Source organism: Megalopta genalis, chromosome 5, assembly GCF_051020955.1.
Source record: "Megalopta genalis isolate 19385.01 chromosome 5, iyMegGena1_principal, whole genome shotgun sequence".
In the NCBI taxonomy this organism is placed as follows: Eukaryota; Metazoa; Arthropoda; class Insecta; order Hymenoptera; family Halictidae; genus Megalopta; species Megalopta genalis.
Genome location: NC_135017.1, coordinates 4,259,689 through 4,286,148, shown reverse-complemented (window position 1 = coordinate 4,286,148; position 26,460 = coordinate 4,259,689). Strand labels below are relative to the sequence as shown.

The following is a 26,460-nucleotide window of genomic DNA, read 5'->3' as shown; positions in this document are numbered from 1 at the left end:
AGGTACACGAAGCGGACGCGTGCTTGGTGCTGGCGAACAAGTACTGTCAAGATCCAGACGCAGAGGACGCGGCGAACATCATGCGCGTCATCTCCATCAAGAACTACTCGGACGACATTCGCGTTATCATTCAATTAATGCAATATCACAACAAGGTATTATCAGCAACATTATATTTATCGCTGGACTGCGGATCTTCATGCGATGTAACAATTTTCTGCATTTGATGCGATAAAATATGAGCCACTTAGAAGTTGCACTTTTTTTTTAAAATAAATTTAATAGATCGAAAGTAGTTTTATTGACATTATTGAACGGTTTAAGTGCTTCTACTGTTTCAAATTACAGATGCACATTTCTGTCACGAATGCATCAAATTCGCAGTCTAATTATTAATGTAATAAATAGATTACAGAATTTCTGTTAATTCTGTATTATTTTCTCTTCAGTTGATTCTTGATAAAGTCATCGACTTAACACTGACTTGACGATTGCTTAATAATTTGGTTTCTAAATAGCGACTCTACACTCTACGTTAAATTCGAGTTTGATTTTCTCTCCATTTGCTTGTTATTTTGACAAAGCCATCCACTTGACACTCAGTTAATGATTGTGTAATGATTTTTGTGAAATCATTTTGTAAACTGATTTTTACACATTTTAATATTTGATAAATTTAATTCCTGAATTTATAAAGACCATGTTTATATGTATTTTGCAATCGATGGCAGTGTTCTTTTTAAAAATGTAGCATGTTATAGTATATTTCACCTGAAATTAGAAGGATTCAACATTTCATCATTTTCGAATTTGTTTATAAATTATACAGAAATTAAAATACTGCAATCATTTTCTTTCGGATCTTAATTCAGTTTCTCACCAGTTTCGAATTTGCTTTAAAAATACTGGAATTTGCACATTGCAATTTTTATTTTTCTGGTCGATGGCAATGAATTGTTTAATTGGCACATACTATAGCATAATTTATTAAAATGGGAAATTTAGAGGATTTTGATTCATCATTTGATCAATTTCGAATTTGTTTTCTCTTCCTGTCCAGTACCAATGATTTTGTTTAAAGTGACATATACTATAGCATAATATACAAGATGTTAGTGGCTGTTTAAGCCATCATTTCATGAATTTCGAATTTGTCTATAAAGTATAGGAATCCGAACATTGCAATTGTTGTCTTCTCAAAAACTATTAATTTCTTAGTCGATGCCAATGATTTTGTCCAAAATAACACATACTATAGTATAATACTTGCAGAACTAGGAAGCCTTTAATTAGTAAATTTTAATAGCCTTTAATTTACTTACAAAGTTTTCGAGTTTATATATTGCAGTCGTTATCTTCCTGGTCGATGTCAATGATTTTGTTTAAAGTAACACATACTATAGCATAATACTCGCAAAAGTAGAGAAGCTTTATAATTCACAATTTCATCAGTTTCGAATTTGCTTGTAAAATACCAGAGTTTACAAATTGCAATTTTTATCGTCCTGGTCGATGTCAACGTTTATGTGTAAACTGAAACATACTATAGCATAACGCTGGCTAAATTAGTTACTTATATTCATGATTCGATTACATTCGAATTTGTTCACGAAATACTGAAATTTATAGATCGAAATTTTTGTTTTCCTGGTCGTTGTCAATGATTTTGTTTAAAATAACACATACTATAGCATAATACTCGCACAAGTAGAGAGCCTTTATAATTTACAATTTCATCAGTTTCGATTTGCTTATAAAATACTACAGTTTACAAATTGCAATTTTTGTCGTCCTAATCGATGTCAACGCTCATGTGCAAACTGACACACACTATAGCATAACACTGGCCTTTAGTCACCTTTGTTCGCAATTCGGTTGCATTCGAATTTGTTCACGAAATACTGAAATTTATAGATTGAAATTTTCGTCTTCCTGGTCGATGTCAACACTTTTCTTCAATTCGACACATACTATAGCATGATACACGCGATATCAAGACGGTTTAAGTTATCGTTCCCCAAGCTTTCAATAAATCTCCAAAAACACGACCGTCAACTAAAAGCCCCGAAAGAATTCACCGTGCCACAAAATGGCTTCCCCGGGTATCGGCGCACAAAGAAACCCGTCGCCGACGAGATGCCGCACGGCCGTTGCAAGTTTTATCAGCGCGAGGTAACTTTGTTGCAGGCCTACTTATTAAACATTCCATCATGGGACTGGAAACAGGGCGACGACGTAATCTGCCTCGCCGAGTTGAAGCTGGGTTTCATCGCGCAGTCCTGCCTGGCACCGGGTTTCAGCACGATGATGGCGAATCTGTTCGCGATGCGGTCGTTCAAGACGGTCAGTAAAAACGACGGCGATCGATCCGCCCCACCTCACCTCTCTCATCTATGCATGTGTGAACACAATGTTCCTTAGGGTTTTTGTCATGGTCGAGCAGTTCACAGTGATCGCGTGCGACTTTTTCTTTCCCCTCGACGATTTTTAAGCCTCGGCAGAGCCCGTGTCAGCTCTCTCTCTCTCCGTAACGTCCCCGTGTCAGGAGATTTCTCCTCTCCGTTACGTCACGTTGTTCCGTCTTGCCGATCTGTCACAATTTTTTGGGAAGGGGCGGGGGGGGTGTCGCGTGTTATATCGCCCGGGCGAAAGCGGATCAGGCGCGGCCGTTCTTCACTGTGGACAATGTGACGCGAGTACCGTACATGCATAGGAGCGCGTGTGATTTAGAAATGGTTGGTTGATTGGTACCAGTCGCCCGATATGCAGGCTTGGCTGAATGACTACCTGCGTGGAACCGGAATGGAGATGTACACCGAAACACTGAGCCCTACCTTCATTGGAATGCCCTTTGCCAAAGCCACTGAGTAAGTCAGTTCATGACCAATCCAACGACAGCAACCTGTGGTTCTGGTTTAAGAGACTGACTCCGCGGTTCCGCCGTCTATCGCGGCCTAACAACCGAACAGGATTCGCAGAGTCGAATTGTTAGCTGCAGTCGTGGCTTGGCGAAATCTTGCTGAGACGTAGTCCACGGGCTACTGAATGCTAGGAAATTCTCATTTAATGCTATAGCTGGCGTCAGGCCTGGGAAACTGGTGCTCATAGAGTCTGCAGTCACGAAAAGTCACTACGCTAGGAGTGGGGTGGCGACGCATGCGCAGGGAGTCCGGACAGCAGCGTAGGACGTCTACCAAGTGAACATTATAATGCTGAACTATGATCAGCAGCCACGCTGCCGTGCGCGACTCCCGCGCATGCGTCACCTGCCCCCACTCCTTGCGTGGCGACTCTCTAGCAGGAGACGCTCGAGTTCCAACCTCCACTACCGTGACTCGCACAAGCCTGTGAAGGAAATACGAGTTCTTGCGCTCAACGCTAGGTTCAGGCGCCGGTCTGACGCGTTCCAAATTTTTCAATTTATAATTATTGAAGTTGTAAAGACACAGCGTCGGCTGTGCTCGATGAGCACCAGTTTCCCGGACCTGGTTTACGTGGAGGGGGGAGTGTCAACTGTTGAGAGCTTCAAGATCGAATAGATAGATGATTCGTGTAAATAGTTACATTGTACAATGTAAATAGATTTGGAAAAAGTTGAACGACCATTTAGTTAATTAATGTATGTAATATATGAATATTTTGATTGACGGCTTTGATGAAACTTCGCAGAACCGTAGCTCTCATCAAAGTGTGCTAGTTCCGCCTAAACGACGGCGGAATCATCAGAGATGAGTCTCTAGTCTCTTGAATCCGAACGAAAATAAAAGGATGAAGCTTTGCCTCGCCTATGTCTCTCACTACGCTCCACTCTGCTATATACATTATATGGACTATATATATATACACATATATATCTATACTTGATATATGTATAATTCGTATATGTACGTATACAAATTTTTACATATACATATATGTCAAATACATCGTATAATATTATACAATATTATTATTATTCTATATGAAATAGTTCTGTCTACCATACGTATATTATACGGTATTATATTCATACAGTAACGGTTTGTATAACATTGATATAATATAATAGTTGCACTTATAAGTATTTAACAATCGTATTTAATATCGTATTAAAAGGTAAAATGTTACATTTTATTTTCGTCAGATTTGATTGTGCAATTAAATTTGTATGGTGGCTATTTGTGCTTTGTTTCGTATTTTAATATTATATTACATTGTATTAATATTCTAATATATTAGAATATTAATATAATCATATATTGTTATATTTATATTTCAACATATTATTATATTAATATTCTATTATATTACAATATATTATTATATTGATATTCTAATATATTATGAAACAATGCATTAAATAATGCAGACTTGAACAAGATGGTATTATATTGAATATTAAACAACAATGATGAATAGTTTAATTTCATGTCTCATTGTTATATAAAAATTAAACTGTACTATAACATAATTATATCATAACGCAATTATTATATTATACAATATTAATACGATAATATAATATTATATGTCGCAATAGATATATGTAATAGATATATCGCCATATAAACATATGGTATTCAACTAAATGTTTAAGGTTCAACAAACAATATTATTGAATAATGATTATAACTAGATATTATATAATATTAAATGGGTGATATATACGTATATATGTGTATATATTAATATATGTATATATATGAACGTGTCAATGATACCATACAGTACCGTATCTGTGCTCTACACATAATCGATGTAAGCCACCCCCTCATCGCTTTGGTAACGTCTCAGTAATTTCACAGAATCTCTTGCAATTTCCATGTACCGTTCAAGTTCGATCGTACATTACATTTAACCGCGGATTGCACGGTCATGGACGAGTTTCGATATTTCGCTGGAGAATTCACACTCGAGGATTATTGGAGGCGCCGCGCCGCGCTGCGACCGTGAGCTACGCCTCTGCCTACCGTTTGTCAGAGAATGTTTACGAATGCGGTTCCGTAGCATCGGTACACAACAATGTCTAACATAGGACATAGGATACGCTTCGTCATCGGTATTGCTTGTGGAAATTTATCATCTCGGTGTACACGGTGTCCATGACAACCTTGGATACCACCCTCCCCCACTGTTTGTTTCAAGCTGATATATAAAAAATTCGTAGAAAATATGTACCTTTATAAATGTATTTATAAAAATACAGTATTGAATATATATAATGTTAAACACAATTTAATATGAAGCATACTTTATGTACAATTTGTATGAATTTTTATGGAAATTTAGATTTTATTATATATGTATTTTTGGAAGATAATTGAAATTGATATAGTTTTATATAAATTGTTTAAATAAATGATTAGTTCGAAACATTATTTGCACAGGTATATTTTACATTTAAAAATACACAGTTTATGTGTAAACAATTTTTTTCTATTATCCACCATTTTCGAAATATCTCAGTAAATATATTTAGGGGTTGTTTGCACCCTGTACAATTGAACAAATACAAATGTGAACGAAATACATGAGTATAATAAGAATTAGCTTCAGCAAATTGTAGTTCTCAAAGAATTATTTTACTCATATTTCTTTTTAAGCCATGCTTCATGTTGAAGGGGTTGAAACAGCTCCTAAAGGGGCGAGAAACGCTTATTTGAATATCTTTGAAATTATTACAATTAAAAGTGTGTTGTACAAGACAAATTTGTGTTCTTTTGAACAAAAAATCCAGTAGACTGAAAGGATTCCAGAAAGTTTTTAAAAAGAACTAAACAAAATTATTTAGAAGAAATATTTAATAATATGAATATCAATAATTTCATTGAAAGTATATATGTCAAAAATGTAGATACCATTTTGAAAAAAGGAAAAACTATAGAATTATAGAAGAAAATATTTTTAGCTTGAAATGATGGTGGGGTGATGCACAAAGTTGTTGTGACGCTTGGTACACCGATATACCGGGTGTCGATGCAATGCATACAAAGTGTACATATGTTTAACGAAGTAACACGTCTTCATGTGCTGACCATGCTTTAGTAATTGACAAATTACTAAACAGTCGAATGACAATGTTCGCTGTTATGAAGAAGAATGGACAACTCACGAAATTACAACGGTCAATGAATAACCATGAAACAATTAAAAATTATTGTAATTAGTATACTGTGAGTGTTCGTTGATATTTGGGCAAATAATAATTATAACATATTATCATTCATTTTCATCTAATAATATGTTATATATTAATATAGTATTACATGAACGTGTGGTATGAAAATATGTAACAATATAATTTTACAATTTGTCACATAACAATATATAATAACAATATATAACATATATCGTTATTATTAAAATTCATATAATGATATATCAATATATATTTCGCATGTAATGACAATATTCATTATTATATGAAATGTAATACAACTACTCGTATTTTTATAATCCATTGTCTTCTTAAATGATTATAGGCAAATATTATTATGCACAAAGACCCGCAGTCTACTAATTATGAATTATACTTCCAGTACATCAAAAATTCCAAAAATTTTCCGAGAAGTAACAACACTTTTATAAAAGCTACTGACGCTGTTTTACCAACCGTGTGTGACCCCCTTAATTTTGGAATTTGTTTTTTGATAACGATATTGGTGTTTACAAAATTGGCCACTTTCTCTTCGTTGATAAATAAGTCAAAGAACATTTTGTCTGTTTTGAAACCGTGCTTAAAATCTTTGATGTTAACGCATTAGCGCAAGTTAACGCACCATCGGAAGTCATCGAATAATCATTTTATTCATTAAAAAACAATGAATACAAAGGAGAGATATTGACACTACTACATCGTTGGATGGGTGTGTACTGGAATGATTTATGGGGCTGGTAGGATTTTAATAGGGCGTGAGCACTAACTGCTCTATGGACACCAGCTGGCTTCGTAAAGAGTAACGGGACCACGCCCTCTCAAGCATGCTCACCCAAGTCACACTGTCACAAGCCACGCCTACAAAGGGCACTGCCTATTCAGTGTCTGCCCGTTCAGGGCACCGATTGTTCAGTTTATACCCATTCTAGGTACACCTACTTGGGCCACGCCCATTATGGGCACGCCTACTGAGACAACGCCCATTATGGACACACCTACTTAGGCCACGTCCATTCTGGACACGCCTATTTAGGCCACGCCCATTCTGGGTTAATTGAGCCTACTCAATTAACGTCCATCCTAAGCACGCCAACTTAGAGCACTCCTACTCTGGCTACACCCCCTTCTGAGGCCCCAACATCTTGAAATATTTCTGAACGTCTTCAAACGTCTCCAAACATCATGTGGATTTAGTCATTAGGTCAAAATCATCTTCACAAGGGCAATCTAGAGTCATGCAACAAACTCCCCAACCGATTTTTCAATTCTTTCTACTATCATTTTCGAATTTTCAAAATTCTGATGACAAAATCTACAAGAATCAGTGTCTTATCCCATAAGTTCCCGAAACTGTACTATACCGTGGCGCAAATACCAAAGGACCTCGAAATGCTTGGATCATGTTTAGATCAACGATAAACTAACTTAAGTTATCTTCGCAACAGAGTCAACCAAGGTACAATTCGTTTCAAGAAACGGAAACGTCGAAAGTAATTATATCAAAGATTGTTTAAAAACAATCTATACGCTCCACCGACCTCCATCATCCGAAATATTTTGCAATTCAAAATTTCGTTAAAATGTGTCCCATCAAAATTTTGTGTTCTACATTTCAAAGTGTATAATAACAATTTCACTTGACATTGTCGATATATTTAATTAAAATTATTTTATCTGTTTTATTTTTGCGTCACAGCCGTTTTGAAAACGCATTTAACGACTCGGGCCCTTCAAGGTCAATTAATTCACGCAAGATCATTCACGCAAATAGAATAAATTGAATAAACTGTGATATAAATAAAAACGAGATTAAATCGATTTGAAATTCGATCGAACAAAATACAATTTTCACGTTAAATGAAACAAGCCTGTAAAAATGATTACTATTGTTACAAACGTTATTGTTATTGTTATCACCGTGAAAATTCGCAGCTTTTGTGGTAAGCGTTTTTGCGAAATTCGAATTACTATATCTCGGAAGAAATTAGATGGCGCAGTCTATGGCAGGTGCGGGCACGTGGTGCCAGCGGCACGGCCCTGGCTCGGCCAATGTCAGGAGCAACGAGGCCACGCCTACTCAGGGAGAAGTAAAGTAGTCCGAGGGGACCGAGAGCTATGATCACGCAGTGCTCTTTGCCCATATTTGCCGAAATGTTTCCAATATGCCGTTGGCGCGACCATACGGAGGAACGTGACAATTTCATTGAACACGACCGCCACTGTTGAAAGGTTTGATGATGTACGGCCCGATTGGTTGGTGTTTCAGTCGCCGGATACTCAGGCGTGGCAGAATGATTACCTGCAGGGCACGGGCTGCGAGATGTACACGGAAACACTCTCCCCGTCCTTTACCGGGATGACATTTCCCCAAGCCAGCGAGTAAGTCCTCGCTGCCATTGGTTGCCACACTTGCCAATTTTTTTTTCAATAACATCGTATCAACGGTTTCTGACAATGTACACACGGACACAGAGACATACATACGCGAGACCACCGAGCAGAAACGTGTCGACGATTTTCCCTCCTTAGCGTCGCGCGGCACCGAGTTGTGGACGCCGCTTGTTTATCGGCTAGTGGTGGTGGGGGGTGGACACGTTAAGGAGGGAAGTACTAAACGTTAATACAGTGACACAGGTTAAAAGTTTGTGGACCAACTGAATTGTTCTTAACACATTTTATTCGACCGTTTATATTTTATATTTATGTTTCGAATTCTCAAACTGTGTGTATATAGTATTATTATACAATAACGGTGATGTATTAAATACAATGTTTTCATGTCGGAAATTATATTTAACGAAATTTCAAGGTATATCATGTTTCCACTTTAAAGGTGTTTAAGGAATTTGAAAGTATCACTTGGAAGAAACTATGTTTTTGTATTGTGAGTGTATTAGACTGTATTCATAGTGTATTACACTATTTTGTGTACATGGAATTATATTAAACATGATATACAATATACTCTAGAGACAATTATATTGCATATTGTACACAATTATATTCAAGATTAATATATGTACGTTATGCAAAAATATACACAAAATTTAGTATATTATACACAAATATGCACAAGATTAATTCATGTATATTATACGCAAACATACTCATGGTTACAGTTTGTATATTATACACAGATGTTCACAAAACAATGTTAAATTACTAAAAATTATTATCAGAATTGTTTTAAAGCGATTTTCCAAAATTAGTTAAAGTATATGGCATATAAAAACAAATATTGGTTAAAAATTTGCTTAATTTCTAAGTTCGTCAAAAAAATTGCTGAATACTTTTGACCTGTGCACATCACAAATTAGAATAAATACAGGAGACAGACGAAACTACACAAGGGGAACACAAGAGATTATTATTTTTTGTCTCTGTAAACGTAAATACTTCCTGGGACCAGCACACGTTTTTCCGTTTTTCCGTTTTATTTTTTAATGGTCTTTTCTGGATTTCTCACATCGTTGCGAGGCGTGTACATACACTCGTGCCTCAGATTTTATGATTCTTTTACTCCTTTTTGAACGTTCCTTCTCTTACCAAACTCTATTGTTAGTTAGAGTAGTTATGGATTCTTTTGATTTTGATATTTTTGGTAATTTTGGTACTTTGGTATTTTGAATGTATTATGAGATTTTTCTATCACACATTATTATCGACGTTTTACTAGTGAGACGTTTGTTTTGAGTTTTTTTCATTTTTCTTTTAATGAACTATTTGCTTTTTCAGTCGACTCTGCTGGGTTATGTACCAATATTTTTTTTGCTACATAGAAGTAGATATAGCGGGATGCATGCAGATCTCATGAAACTTGGATATTGTTCTCAACGAATTTCGCAAAATTGTTAAATCTGTTTCAACCGATTGAATAAGATATAAAAATTGTTTCAAATAGATATCGAATTAATAATTTCAATAAAATAAAACGTACGAAATTGAATATTAGTTTTTAATAAATTTATATAACTTTAATCATATTTCGATGTAACGACATCAAATAAACTTTTTCCAATAGAATGACAGTTTCTAATAAATTTAATAACAATTGTGGTATTGTTTACAAACTGCTTTTAAGAAATTATAAATAGCTTTTAGCAATGGGGACAATTTATAAATAATCGAGTTAATAAGAAGTGAATTTAAGTATTATAAAATTTTGCAACAAATTCGATCGCGCCTCGATCGAGTTAGCAACGAATTGACAATGCTTGGTGAAATCTGCACGCCTTCCCCAAAAACGTGTCATGTATCTTTGTACTGACGTCTTTACGGCATTGTGTAACACCGGACAAAGATCAATTTTGGGGGCAGAAATTTCAAACGTGTTCGACTTATCTTTTTATTTTCAATTCTCTTCGAAAAATTCGACAATGATACTTCGGCAAACGAATTTCCTTTCCGTTTACTCCTCGTCAGTGTTCATCACCTATTATCGACGAAAAAAGTGTTCATTGTACACGCATGCCTGCTGCTCTTTACATGATTATGTGAAAACGTTTATTACATCCAGTCGATTACATGAATTATGCATAGAAATAATTCAAATGTATCGTTAGGTGAGTCTGTTGTCGCGAATTACGTTTGACAAGCTACAGCTACCTCGTTTTATCGATTCTGTAATACAATTTCGTAGATATTTAACAAATACTAACACTCGATATTATTAACAATAAATAATATTACTACGGAGATTTGATTTCTTTATGTTTGATTGGATCTTTGAAAAAAAAAATACGATTTTTCGGGAAGTTGTTCAAGGTTGTAATTGTTGGGTTAGGTCGCGAGATATTAGGAGATTTAGGAGATATTAGGTCGCACAGCGGTGTTGAAATATGTAAAAACTTTCCATAAATTTCTTTTTTTATTTTTGAAATTTTACTTTGCGGTGAAAAATTATTAAAACAAACAAAAGTAAAAGATTTATTAAACGTTGCAACAACTTCGTGACTTTCGGCCCACCCTGTAGCAAATTAATAATTTGCGTTATTTTCCTGTTTTATTTGAATATTTTTCTAAATTCTCACTCGGAGTGAAAGATAGTGGCAAAAAAAATCGAAAATCATTATATGTCAGCTTATTTTCAATGACGAACATTTTACTATTCAAAATTATCTTTTGTGTTTTGCATATGATTTAAAATTTTCAACTATAATATTGATATGGTATCCATCGGGAATCATTTGTTGCTACGGAATTATTTTCATTCAGCGTCGTTATTACGTCATTGTGAAAAGAACATTAATCTTTGAATCTTCATCGCGAAAAAACTTTTTTCAAAATCTGTAAAACAGTTTTTTAGCTGTTCTATCGAATATTGAGATTGTTGACAAATTCTCGAAACTTAACCCAATAATTAAGCACAATTAATTCAGCATTATTCTGCTACCATCTTCATCAATATTGAGTTCAGCGGTGATTCAATTTTCGTTTTTTTTTCTGTCACAACACACGCTCAAACACTCGGAAAATCTCGATTCCAAGAATTTATGATTTCTGTCATGCATAAATGAGGCTGATACAATTAATCGGGAAACCATTGGTTACGATCGAATGACCGTTTTTGGAGTCCTTAGAGACGTCTGTTTTGCTACTTTTAACATAGACGCCCTCTTCGACTTGATTTCTGCACCGTAATTACCTATTGCATGCACTATTATGTCTGTCAATGCTGGGCATCATCAAGTTTTGAACTGTATCAACAAAGAAATCTTCAAAAGTCTAATAACAATAACAATATACTAAAAAGTTCAACTAACGATCGAACTACTTTCGAACCGTGCACAATGATTGTCAAAAGAAAGTTTAAACAAAAACAGGAATGTACGATTAAAGGAACCTTGAGAACAGCAGCAAAACATGTGCCGGCTTCGCAATTATTTTCTCGACTCATATGCGAGATAATCTCACGAATTAAAATGCAAAATGGCGGGCAAAGTTAGCTGTATCTCGCGTAATTTTTTCAAAATTTTTGGGTTGCTATGTTGTATCGAAAAGAATATTTTTTCTGGGAACTACCCCTTAACGTTACGTCGATTCTCGTTGCTTTGCGAACGAAGTAATGTTAATTTTTGAACTTTTTTTTGACGAAAGAAAATACTGAATATTTCAGACGTCAACGCTGAGTAGTTGACGAGTGTAAAGTGTTTGGATAAGTTGCGAACTGAGAAGCTTCTCAGACCGATTCCCCAAGGTCGTTGCAGTTCCAACGAATTGATTTGTCTCTTCAGAATTTGACTGGCGAGCGAAATGTTTTCGATATCCACCGCATTGGCGCAAGCTGTTTTGACTATTGAATTATGCGAGCGCACCGTTCTTACATTCTCGATTACCCAGCACTGCTATTTAATTACGTAGGGGTAGATCGTTTCTTCGATTGATCGCACTGTTCAACATACATTTGAATTTCTATTTTTAGCGGACGTTCCTCGTGGATTCTCATTGGCTGTTTTCGAATCTGCTCATTTTTTTCAATTCTTATGTGCAGTTTTCGGGAAAATCAATTTTGAAGGCAAAACAAGTATTCCATTTTTGAATGCATTTCATGTTCTCACGGTAACAATTACACAGTTCTAATTTACGCAGGGTTATTCCTCGAACTCTCCCGAATACGATGGTATAGTTTAGTGTCAGATTATTAGTGCAAACATGTTTAAAAAAAAATGATTAGAGTGAAAAGACATCTAAGGTATGACCATTTTTCGAGGATATTTTTCTTAATTTTAGCTCGACTTTGGGAATTTTTTACTACGTTACTGCGAAAGTTATTGTTATGGAGTTTCAGTAGATATTTTTGTTCGTGTTTCAAGAATGTTTACAAATTTTTTGACAATGGAGAAATCAGAATTCAGCTTGCTGTACATCTTTTTTGAGAAAAAATAAAACGAAATCGTTACTAGGAATGTGAAAGAAAAATTGACGATGTTTGATTCGCTGTAATTTTGTGAAAAAAAATGTTGCAAAAATATTTAGCTTAGCTCATTTTGAAGGGCGGAATCTCTACTTTTATCATTATTAATTAGTACTGAAAGTCGCAATGAAAACCGGACGAAATAGCGAAGATGATTTTTTAATTTCAAAATTGTAGACTTAAACGACTAAAATATACACTTTAAAAAATTTTATTTGTAACATCGAAGAAAAAATCGTTTGTCGATCTACTTAGATTCGTTTTGTAAAGTAAAGTCTCCAGTTTGAACACCAGTAATTCTTCCTTAAAAAATGTTGCACAAAAAAATGATTGAAAAAGTAACAAACTGAGCAAAAATTGGTGCATTTTAGGTGTACTTTCATCTTCTGGTATTTTTTTACTCATATTACCACAATCATAATGCAACATTAAGTTGTGCCATTTCATTTACGAAAATCTACAGAATATTGTAACATAATTTAAAGCTGCGTAACTATCGCCGTTCGAGCACGAAACGTGTTCGAACGTGAATATTTGTTGTCAAAATCGATGGCCGCAAAATCTAAGAATCGAAAAACAATGGCGAATTAATAATCAGTATTTGAAGATCTATTGGAAACGTCTCATCAATGTCACAAATTGCTGAGGAAATTGAAATTTGTTGTACAGTGTTATTTATTAATATTCGACACGTTGGATAGTGGCCACCGTTCTGTAGGACTCCTTGCTCGTTAGCCCTCTTTATTAATTACTATAATGCCTGCAGCAGCCGCCGCCGCCGCCGCCGCCGCGTTCTCTTTTAGAAATGATTCACAGATTTTGTTAGTGTGTCGATCAGTCCCTCAGATTCCGAAACTGGCGTAGGACTAGCGTTAGCATAGCACCAAATTTCGACTATCTTTAGCATGGACGGAATTATTGGGCACTGACGATTCTGTTATGCAAAATATCCCGCTTCGCCACCCCCACGAATTGCCCCGCTATGCATGTTTATTTACTACTACTAGTGTTCTTAATATCTGTAGCCACACTTCCATTTTATATACGCTGATCGTTCTCGTTTACGGAGGAACTCGGTTCAATAGACAATTCCGTATATTAAATATGTTTGTTACAGAAAATATTATTAATATTATACTCAATATAAATATAATATTATAACGCATACTATTTTATAATATATTGTGACGAATTACTATATATATATATTACATTATAACGTATTATGATATATTATCTGTAATATATTAAGATATACATTACATTATAATATATTATGTTGTAATATATTATGATATATTATTAATATTTCATGATATACAGGGTGTCCCACAATTATTTTAACAGCCGAAAATGAGGGGTAGCTGAGGTCATTTGAAGTAACTTTTTCCTTTGCGAATTTGCAATCTGAGGCTTTGTTTACGAGTTATTAACGAAAAACACTGGCCAATGAGAGGTGACGGTGCGAGGGAGAGGGTCCGCGAGAGAGTCCGCAACACGAGGCTTTGACAGAAGGTCGGGACGGACTCGATCCGCGTTCGAAGTATTGAACAAGTCACGAAGCGAGAACTTTCCGGATTTTTTTAACTACATAACAGTGATATTTTTAAGAAGAACGCTGTTCACCTTTACTTTAGAACGTCTGAAGAATATTTACTAATTTTTCGGACCCGAAATAATATGAAGTTTAACCGTGACAGCTGTTTTAATTTTCTGGTGTGCATGACACCTCGTGTGTACCATATGAAATTTTTATGCAAGGTGTACAGTGAAGATTAACGAATGATTTGCAAAGCTGATTTAATTAATAATAAATAAGGGACGTAAAGGATTTGTTTATTAGAGAGATATGAAAAATATTATCAGTAAGAAACTCACCCATTTAGTTGAGCATGCATTTGCTGGCTGAAATTCATGATGTCGAAGGGCACTGACCTTGTACAACGTACAGCTGATCTTTCACTGCACTGTCACTAAACACTGATCACTTAATTAATCACTGATAATCCGAATCACTTGTGGATATTTAAGAAAGATCACTGAGACTCGTTCGCGGATAATCGTTTATTCGACGCGTTCGTTCGGAAGTCGACGTTTCACTGCCAAAAAATCGAGGCCTTGTCGTTCGTCTTTCGGCCGTCCGAGGAAATAACACCCGATACTATTTTCTTCGAAGCGCAGGGTACCGCCAAATGAAATAAACAAGATATGCCGAGACGTAAACTGTGTCCGACCCGCTGTCACCCTGCGCTCTTAGAACGTAATTAATGGCCGTGCGAAGAAAATGGTATCGAGTGTCATTTCCTCGGACGGTCGAACGAAGCACAACAAGGACCCACAGTCAAGGCCTGAATTTTTCGGCAGTGAAACGTCGACTTCCGAACGAACGCGTCGAATAAACGATTATCCGCGAACGAGTCTCAGTGATCTTTCTTAAATATCCACAAGTGATTCGGATTATCAGTGATTAAATAACTGATCAGTGTTTGGTGACAGTGCAATGTAAGTGCACTTCGCAAATAACCATACCAGAGGTTCCACCGATAGTATCCCTCGAATGTTGCGGTCATCGACCTGGGATCAGCTGTTCGTTGTACGAGGTCAGTATGTACGAGTCAGCAAATGCATCCTCAACTAAATGGGTGAGTTTCTTATCGATAATATTTTTCATATTTCTCTAAAAAACAAATCCTTTACGTACCTTAACGCGATTATTTATTATTAAATCAGCTTTGCGAATCATTCGTTGAATTCTGTTCGTACACGGAGTTATTTAAATTAAAATATCATTTACGAACTTTGTTAATCTTCACTGTACACCTTGCATAAAAATTTCATATGGTACACATAAGGTGTCATGCACACCAGAAAATTAAAACGACTGTCACGGTTAAACTACATATTATTTCGAGTCCGAAAAATTAGTGAATATTCTTCAGACGTTCTAAAGTAAAGGTGAACAGCGTTTTTCTTAAAAATATCACTGTTATGTAGTTAAAAAATCCGGAAAGTTCTCGCTTCGTGACTTGTTCAATACTTCGAACGCGGCTCGAGTCCGTCCCGACCTTCTGTCAAAGCCTCGTGCTGCGGACTCTCTCGCGGACCCTCTCTCTCGCACCGTCACCTCTCATTGGCCAGTGTTTTTCGTTAATAACTCGTAAACAAAGCCGCGGATTGCATTTTCGCAAAGGAAAAAGTTACTTCAAATGACCTCAGCTACCCCTCATTTTCGGCTGTTAAAATAATTGTGGGACACCCTGTATTATGACATCATGCATATCATAATATCCATTTTATATACGCTGATCGTTCTCGTTTACGGAGGAACTCGGTTCAATAGACAATTCCATACATTAAATATGTTTGTTACAGAAAATATTATAAATATTATACTCAATATACATATAATATTATAATGCATACTATTTTATAATATATTGTGACGAATTACTATATTTATATATTACATTATAACGTATTATGATATATTATCTGTAATATATTAATATATTATATAATATATAATATATATTATATTATATATATATATATATAATATATTATATAATGTAATATATTATGATATATTATTAATATTTCATGATATATTATGACATCATGGAAATCATAATATATTATAATATTATTTTTATTATAAATATATTATACTCATTATAGTATAGTATATATGTATTATGTTATAATATATACTATGATGAATTATAATATATATTAGATTATGACATATATAATATTTGTAATGTCTTCCATAACATATTACAGTATAATATATCATAATATTTCATGATATACATATGCTGTACTCTCTAGGATATACATTATACCATTATTATATTAGAATTCTAATAATCACACTTATATGTTCTCATTATAACATTAGAATATTATTTTAAACCTAAACATCAAGAATATAGGATAAAAAGTATATTATGATAATATAATTGATATTCTGATGAGTATATTATATGGAAATTACCATATTATTTTTGGTATTGCATTATACCAGAATGAATGACTTATTATAATGATGTTTGAAAAATGTTTATACATAGTGCTGAAATTAACCGAGTTCCTTCGTCAGTTTTAATGGAATCATTTTAGGTGAAAGATTGTAGACGGTTTGTGGATACCTTTTTAAACGTTTTTGGTACTGCGCACGCTTTAATTAATTATAACAGTTTCTATGATTCGATCAAGATTTGTCAGTGAAATGAATATTTTGTTATCAGCTCATATAAACTTTTAATAACTTTTTAATTAAACCTATCAATACTTCAGAAACAAAGTTTCAGGATACCACTTACAAATATTATTATTTATTTATTTTATTGACATAATACAAATTGAATAGTCTACTTATATTTAAGTATATTTATAAAATCATTATAAATATGACTATAATTGAGATATCGATTGTCTTAATAACATAAATATATTTCTAATTACAACAATTTCTAATTACCAATTATAAATTGTAGTATAATTGTATTATGTTGTATCACTGTGATACTTTGTTTCATCATAATAAATATACTCCTATACTAATATAACTAGATTCATATATATAAAATATACAATTGTGAATACATTACTCGTATACAATATTTACGAATACGTTTCAGAAAATATTGTATACTGATTTCAGCAATAAATAAATTTTTACTTTATAATAAGAAGAAATGTGATTACTGAAATCAGTGAAAAATATAAATGCCTAATAGTATTTTATATAATTTTTACGTATTATATTTTATATATTATATTTTACATATATTTTATTTCATGCATTTTATATTTTATAACATATAATAGCAGCACCATGCTATTTACCATTGCAAATGTTGTCGAATCATACAGACAAGCATGCACAAACGACTTCATTTGATGTTATGTATGTATACGTTTGTATGTTACACTTGATTGTAAAAAATTACGTAATAGAAAGGAACGAACATACCCGCTTTTGGTTTCGGACGTATCACAGACAGTATACGCTCTCGTAAATCACAGATCACGATACCATAGCTTATCGATACAAATTCATACCAGTTTACATGACAATTAGCTTACAATTATTATTAATTATTATATTAATTATCGTGGAGACTTACACGCTTTCGAGTCAACAGTCATCGTTATGAACTCGGGCGATAGAATAGTAACCAACTCGACTACTTTGATAATCTTGAAATATTTTTCAAGATCATAACAGTTAATTCATCATTAAATTAATTAACTTGAATATTTATGAAATCGTTGGCGAAGTCGACAAATATTTCAAACGAAAGTTGAACAACTTCGAGCTGTAAAATACATTCACTAAATGATTTTTGCACGCATGAGAACGCAGAGGCCGTTTGAAGGTCACGGTGAAAATATCTTTATAATTAATAGTTTTGTTTACTTAATTTAGTACCTCTTTGTACTTTATCAACCGATGCGTTAAAAATATATTACTACATTTACAAAAATGCTGTTGACCTTCGTGTAACCTCTACATGTAATTATGACTTCCGCAATCTAAAAGAAATATGCTTATGTCAATTCGTGTGCTATTTAAAGTCGTACAACTTTTGTTTAAAATACTTTGATTATATCATCGACAGTTTTCTAGATAATTAAAACAATTGATTGAAATGAGAGATTACATATTGCGTGCATATTTTATGCATTTCAAGCTCATTTGTTGGATGGATATTGTTCTATAATATTAGCTGCCCGAAACTGTTCTTTCATAATTGTCGAGCACTCGCTTCAAACACGTAACAATTTCCAAATAAATGTCCTTTGATTCGTGGATGTGAGTAACGATGTTGAAGAAAAAAGCTACCATATAGTGCCGAATACTATGCGATCACTCGTCCCAGGTTGTGCTTCACGAAACTGAAGCTGTTGCTGCTGGCGATCGAGATAAAGGGCGAAGGAGGTGGCGACAGCAAGATCTCGATCAATCCACGTGGTGCCAAGATCGTTGCAAATACTCAGGGATTCTTCATTGCTCAATCTGCTGACGAAGTGAAGCGGTGAGAAGCTAATTTTTTCAAATACGCATTTAATCTTTGCATGTTCTCTTCCAATTTCTAAAACAGTAATTAGATTTGACCACAAATTGAACATTGTTAATCAATGTGCTTAATAATATAATTTATTGTTGAATTTAAATATTGACTTACTGATTTAATTATAACATTAAATTGAAATTGAATCATTTAATTTCGCACTGAATTGAAAGATAATTAAATTTAACGTTGAGTTGAAGTGGACAGATTTAATTTCACATTGACTTGAAATCGAATGATTTAATTTAACATTGAATTGAAATTGAATAATTTAATTTAACATTGAATTGAAATTAGATCATTAAATTTGAAATTGATTTGAAATGGACGAATTTGATTTCACATTGAATTGGAATTGGATGATTTAATTTAACATTGAATTGAAATTAGATCATTAAATTTGAAATTGATTTGAAATGGACGAATTTGATTTCACATTGAATTGGAATTGAATGATTTAATTTAACATTAAATTGAAATTAATTAATTAAATTTAACATTGAATTGAAGTTACATCATTAAATTTAAAATTGATTTGAAATGGACGAATTTGATTTCACATTGAATTGAAATTGGTTGATTTAATTTAACATTGAATTGAAATTAGATCATTAAATTTAAAATTGATTTGAAATGGACGAATTTGATTTCACATTGAATTGGAATTGGATGATTTAATTTAACATTGAATTGAAATTAGATCATTAAATTTAAAATTGATTTGAAATGGACGAATTTGATTTCACATTGAATTGGAATTGGATGATTTAATTTAACATTGAATTGAAATTAATTAATTAAATTTAACATTGAATTGAAGTTACATCATTAAATTTAAAATTGATTTGAAATGAACAGATTTAATTTACCATTGAATTGAAATTGAATGATTTAGTTTAACATTGAATTGAAAACGAATGATTTCATTTATCATGAAATTGCACTTTTAAAGTTCATTATTTAATGTAGTATCGAACGATGATAGTAATTTTAGTAACATTATTTAATATCGAAACCTTGATATTTCTCGATGTTACCAACTATTATGCTCTGTTAGTCTCTCGATAAAAGCATTCGATAATTCCGTAATTTGTTCACGCATGCTAACGGGGTACAGAAATAACTATAACTCGGAAACATCGACTGTGCTTCTCGAGCATTAAAGTTGGCGTCACATTTTATAAATAATTAATAACTTTTCACTAGTAATTGATTACTAAGAATATTTACTACGCAACATACACGCTCCACATATTATTCACAAAATGAAAATCGTTGGTGTATAGAGGAAAGAGTTTAAATAAATTGTTCGTTGATTTTAACTGTAACTAATTATTGCGAATATTTTTATTTTCATATGCATTTTCAATATTTAATTAATAATTGTTGTAGCAGTTTCAATATTCAATTCACAATTATTGTAAAATTTGCAGTATTTAAATCGCAACTGTTATAAATAATACAATACTGAATTTTTAATTGTTGCAGTAGTATCAATATTCAATTCACAACTATTTTAACATTTCCAGTATTAAAGAAGGAACTGTTTTAATATTTGCAATATTTAATTTGCAAATGTTGTAGTAATTCCAGCATTCAAGTCACAATTATTGCAACATTTGCAACATTGACTTGACAATTATTGCAGTATGTATTAACAATATTTAATTTGCAATTATCGTAATAGTTCCAACGTTCTATATACAACTATTTGCAATATTATACTAGGAACGACATTTAACATCTACAACATTTGGAGTCACTAATTTTTGGCTTAACGTTGTATATGAATGTTCGCATTATAACATTTACAGTGATGTGAATTATTCTACCATTTTTATTCATTAGTCTGTTATTGAATAGAGTCAAAGTAAATTTTACAGTTTTAGTGTTATTTTAACGAAAATTTAGTAAAACATCATATTTGTATATTTCTATATTGGAAACAATAAAAATTAGAAATATACAAACCGGACATTAAGTTTTCGTTCGGACGTTAGTAACAATGTAAAAATTACTTGGAGCCTATAATTATGCACAGCACTGTAAAATTTACAATTGACCATCTTTTACGCGCGATGCTTACGAATTCTCCATTGTTTGTTCGCAGGGCGTGGTTTTATTGCAAAGCATGCCACGAGGATATAAAAGACGAAACTCTGATCAAGAAATGCAAGTGCAAAAATTGTAAGTTTTTCTAGTCTAGTGACACCCCTTTAACAGTTTCAAATTTCAATCTCTCGTTCAGTTTCTACCGGGTCTCTAACTAACTGACCTCCAGCTCTTTCGGAAAAAAACTTAACCAAACAACAACAATAATAATAATAATAGTAATAATAATAATAATAATAAGTATAATAATAATAATAATAAGTATAATACAAATACGTATATGTATTCACGTACATATACATATATATAATAACTGTATATATATTACATATCAGAACCCCCTAAGATCGATTCTAGCTTCGACGAGTACAGTGATGTAGCGGGCGGTTTACGACTTCGCGTTTTGCGGAAAAAAACGAACTCTGATTTACCCCCACCCCTTCTCACTCTATTTCTTTCTCTCTCTCTCTCTCTCGCTCTCTCTCTTTCTTTCTCTCTCGCCCTTACCGACCCTCCACCTTCACATCCTTGCGCTACGGGAAGCCGTAGCGGTAAATAAACTGCTACGATTAACGAAGTGACATGGTTATGACCACCCTGTTGTGATATATTGTGATCTAGTGGGGCAGCAGCAGCGCTCTTGGGGCCGGGACTTAGGTAACGTCTCACACTCGTTCGCTTAGTCTTTAACTACCGTCGCTAACTATCTCTCCTTCAAAACTTTTGTTCTTGTGTATATCTCTTCTCTTCTTCTATCAAGTTGCTATTTATTTCTGTTCAGTTACACACGTTTCGAATCCCATCCACTTGTAACACTGAACGATCTCTCTGTCTGCCTATATATTTATATATACATTTATATATACACATATATACATATGATGTATCTGTCCAATCTATGGTGGATCGTTCACGAACCTCCATTTTGTTTTGATTTCCACTCCCCCGCCGCCTAACCTCTTTTCTGGTTTCTCTATTTCTGAACCACTTCTATCTGTCTATCTATCTCTGTCTCTTTGCATATTTCTATCTCTCTGTGTCTTACTTGTGTGTACATATATGCCTCGATTTTTTAACCATTTGATCTTGCATACATGTATGCGAACAAACCGTTGCGACCATCAGTCATTGCGTTGATGATTATATATCACGATGATTATGGATCACGGCACCATTGATTCTCATTGAACGACACCCTTCGAGGCGTTCGCGCCGTCATCGACTCGGCACCATTCGTTCTTCACGGTCCGCGCGATCGTTCGGCTCACGGTCACTGATCGGAACGGTCAGGCTCGGTCGTTCACCGAGCTGGTCGCACCGTTGGTCACTGATCGGAAAGATTAAATTCGGTCATTGGTCGAGATGGTCACGCCATTGGTCACTGATCCGACAGTAAGCTTTCGATCACTGACCCAGCGATCAACCTCCGGCCATTGATCCAATGATTAGCCCCGAGACGCGAGAGATTACAGCGTTCCGATTCCAAGCCACCGCAACGATCAGATTTTGGTTTCTGACCAGTACAATCAGAGTTTAGCCGTTGATTATGACCACTGAACAGCTGAACTGACCGGCCGAAATAATTAGAACTTGAGTAGATTAGAGTTTGGTCGCTGACCGTATAGATTTAAGTTTAGTCACTGTATGTAATGGTCAGAGTCTTGGTCACTGACTAGCGTGATCACAGTTTGATCAGTGACCAGAGTAACCAAAGTTTAATTGTTAACCGTGCTGATCAGAAACAATTTAGTTACTAGCCAGTGCGACCAGAGGTCGTTGATGATCGTTGGCCAGAATAATCAGAGCTTGGTCACTGACCATGACCATGCAGAATATATTCGGAAGCGAGAATTTCGTAATCGGAGTTCATTTTTGCGAGACGATGGTAAACACGAAACATCGCGAAGAACGAAGTGCCACGAATACATGACACCTGACATGTAATAAATCCAAAATAGTTCAGTCAGTTGGCGCATGTCCACCTGGCCAATCAAGAATTTAGCCTGCACTCTAGTGTGTGCCCTTCTCGCTCGTCTTGCATGCCTACTTAGATATCTCAATCCGGGTATTTTTGATGCCTCGACGGCATGAGAGCTTCGTACTTTCTCTCTCTCTCTCTTTCTCTCTGTCTATCCATCTATCTATCTCTGTCTCTCTGTCTCTCTTTCTGTCTCTCTCTCTATCTCTGTTTTTCTTACTCTACTTCTCTCACCAGTTTCTGTGGCTGTCTAAAAACCAACCCTGAAAAAAAGTCTTTCTTCGGTCACGCGAGAACTCTCAGCGTGCCAGCTGTCATTGATGAGACTCCCGCCGGTTCGATTGACCGCGAATCGACGTCCGCGCGTCTTCTGCGCCCCGCCCCACCCCCGCCCCGCTCTAGCTCCGCCCAAACGCGCTCGGCTCCCGCGCGACCGCGTCACTTCAACGGTAAGAGGGGCCGGTCCAGCTCCGGAACGAGCAAGGGCGCCGCGACAGACCTTCCAGCGGGGACCCATGGTCCGCCGCTCATGCGACACGACACCCACATACACACCCACGCACACAGCTCACCCGAAACCATCGAGAATGCAACGCCGCCGCGTCCCATCACAACAGCCTTTAAACCCTGGGCAGTCAACGTCCCCCCCTCCCCACGGAGACAGGCTTCGCGGCGCGCGTTAGCTCTCGGCTACATAGGCGGACACACCCGGCGGCTTCACGCGTGAGCTTCCAGGTCGATGTGGCTGCGCTCAGCGTAGATAGTGGCGAGCATCTCATCGCTACACGCTTGTCCGAGACTAACCTCAATGGGAAAGACCCTAACGCAACTGACCATGACCGACAGTAACGGTTAGGACACCTGCTAACTTGATTTTTGAATAGTACGAAAACCAAAATATTTTTTTCGATTTTTACGTGGAAAAAAAGTCTGATGGATTCCACGATTTGCAGTGAGTTTTACCTTATCTCTGAGAACCCCCGCCTCCAGCCCCGGTTAGACACAGTACCCGGATCCTATGTGTTTATTTACAAACGTGTGTCCGGGCCGACCGCTCGATTTTTCCAGATGTGGGGATGATGATGATGCAGACCGGCATGGTGAAAGGGAACACTGCCTACAGCAGTTACCTGGACGGTACGCGTTTTTACGCATCCCTATCCTGTTCATCCCGTTGCGTTTCCTATCGTCGAGTTACGTTCTGAATCTCGTCGGAATAATAATATATTCTACCAAAGTACAATATTCGATCTAATTTACTATCGAAGAGTAGTGAAACATTTTTAAAATCCAATCCGTCTGATAATTATTATTCCGACCAGGTCTCTCTGTTTGAGTCAAAGTGTGCGATTAGGCATGCATAGTTTCGCCAATCGGATCGAGAAACGTTAGAACAGTCTGCGAATAGGTTGAATTTCCGCGTAAAATTGTTGGTCATGTATTTTTTTGAGTGTTACCGGCGCAGGACGCGCCAGAGGGCGTGGTCATTGCGCGCTCACTGCGTGCTCACTGGCGCAGACGCAGAGCACCGCGTAACCAGTCATGTGACTCCCTAACGCGGGCACGCCCCGTCGCGTGGCTGGTCGTGTGGCTGTCTAGTTCGGGCACGCCCCACCACGTGACGCTCCAGCGCATGCGCACTGCGTCACGACGGGGAATAGCCGAAATAAAAATACTGGTCGAAATGGCCAGGCAAGCTTCTCAGTCCCGATTGGCGAAGCCATCAGTTCTGGTTTGTTGCATACTGTGTATCTGTGTTCGTATTCGACGGTCCGATATTCGACAGCGATTGACTCAAGCAGAGGTTGATTAGTTTTGACGTTTCGAACGAGGTAAGGTAACATAAGTGGCGCAAACAGGTGCAAATCGAAGTTTAGCGTTTGTATTCCGTGTTCACCTGCACTTACTTCACAGTAACTTTGAACTTTTCTGCTCTTTGACATTGTTCAGTTCGTGACTGTTCTCGTTGGGCTTATGCTAGAGCTGAAGTTGCCGAGCATCGTTCTCCGATCAAGGACGGTCGAGATCGAGCCGGATGTGAACCGTTGGACAATAGTGGATTGTTCGTACCATGTGATTTTTTTATTTTCGAGGTCTGTGTTACTGGAGATTTCATTGAGGGTCGGGCTTGTAACATTTAGCGTGATTAATTGCATGGATATAAATCGAGAATTATTGCGAATCAACTATGGATATGACATTCGGGCTTGCTAAACAAAAATTTGTTGAAATAGAACCGCAATTGGGCTTCCTAAAAAGACAGTATATTTAATATTTGAATCAAATTAGATTTCATTTTAGGCTCTGTCATTTGTGTATTATAAAATAGTTTTTGTATTTGACACGAAGAACAGGAAGATTAAATATTCGTTGTTAGACAAATTTACTTTTATATTTTGTGAAATATAACATTTAATAAAATTGTATTAGAAAACGAAATTGATTTTTCGAAAAATCTTGACACTTATTTTTAAGTAAAATAAATCTTTAAGGAATTAACTATGATAAAGCAGTTAAAAATAATTATAAATATAAACGTCAAGAGAACATAAATCTTCAATTACATTTAAAAAAAAAAGAAGATTTTAGTCATCCTTTTCTGTAATATAAACCTTGTCGAAAATCAAAAAATTATTTGGTACGAATATGTTTGAATCTCACTGCAACTTACAGTGTTCAAGAGATTATTTGTCATTCTATTCATTGACGAAATCATTCATCCATATTGACTACACAATGAAAAGGAAACAGCAGCTGCAAAATTCTCTGTAATCCTGAAATCAGGAATGTCATTTTCGCGAACTTTGTCCAATTTTAGTTGATAAATTAATTAGTATTTGCAAACTATAAAATACTTTCGTTTGCTTGTCTTCAATAAAATCATTTAATTTTACTTGTACAAGAAAAGAAGTTTAACTTTACATGATTTCACGTTAAGTAATTTTTTATGATAAAGTTAATAACATTTATAGCTGTCAGATATTTCAAAAGAAATGGCTTTTTAAAAAAGAATCAAAGAACAATATTTGAATTACAAATATCACGGTTGGAATAAATTTTGCAGCAAAATTTCGGAAAATTGACAAATATTTTTCTTGTTTGCTGTACGGGGTGTCAGAAAAGTAATGGTCACGTCTAGTGAATACTCCACATTATTTATATAATAATAAAAATTCATGTTGAACTTTTTATTACTTTGAGAGTGTATAGAGCTATCAAGAAACTATGTGCCACAAATATA

General features: G+C 35.2%; 1 protein-coding gene across 50 annotated transcripts in view; it reads left to right on the top strand.

Annotated features, from left to right (window-relative positions):
• The window catches only part of slo (calcium-activated potassium channel slo), a 180,102-nt gene that overhangs the window by 115,275 nt on the left and 38,367 nt on the right, over window positions 1-26,460 (top strand). For 13 of the 50 annotated variants that reach the window (XM_076521510.1, XM_076521512.1, XM_076521511.1 and 10 more), the window contains 6 exons: window positions 3-155; window positions 2,188-2,343; window positions 2,731-2,867; window positions 18,938-19,093; window positions 21,240-21,316; window positions 24,288-24,356. In XM_076521510.1, coding sequence (XP_076377625.1) covers window positions 3-155; window positions 2,188-2,343; window positions 2,731-2,867; window positions 18,938-19,093; window positions 21,240-21,316; window positions 24,288-24,356 — 748 coding nt within the window. Of the gene's footprint in view, window positions 1-2; window positions 156-2,187; window positions 2,344-2,730; window positions 2,868-8,402; window positions 8,516-18,937; window positions 19,094-21,239; window positions 21,317-21,862; window positions 21,899-24,287; window positions 24,357-26,460 lie in introns of all 50 variants that reach the window. The other 37 variants (XM_076521520.1, XM_076521558.1, XM_076521521.1 and 34 more) reach the window with 8 other exon arrangements.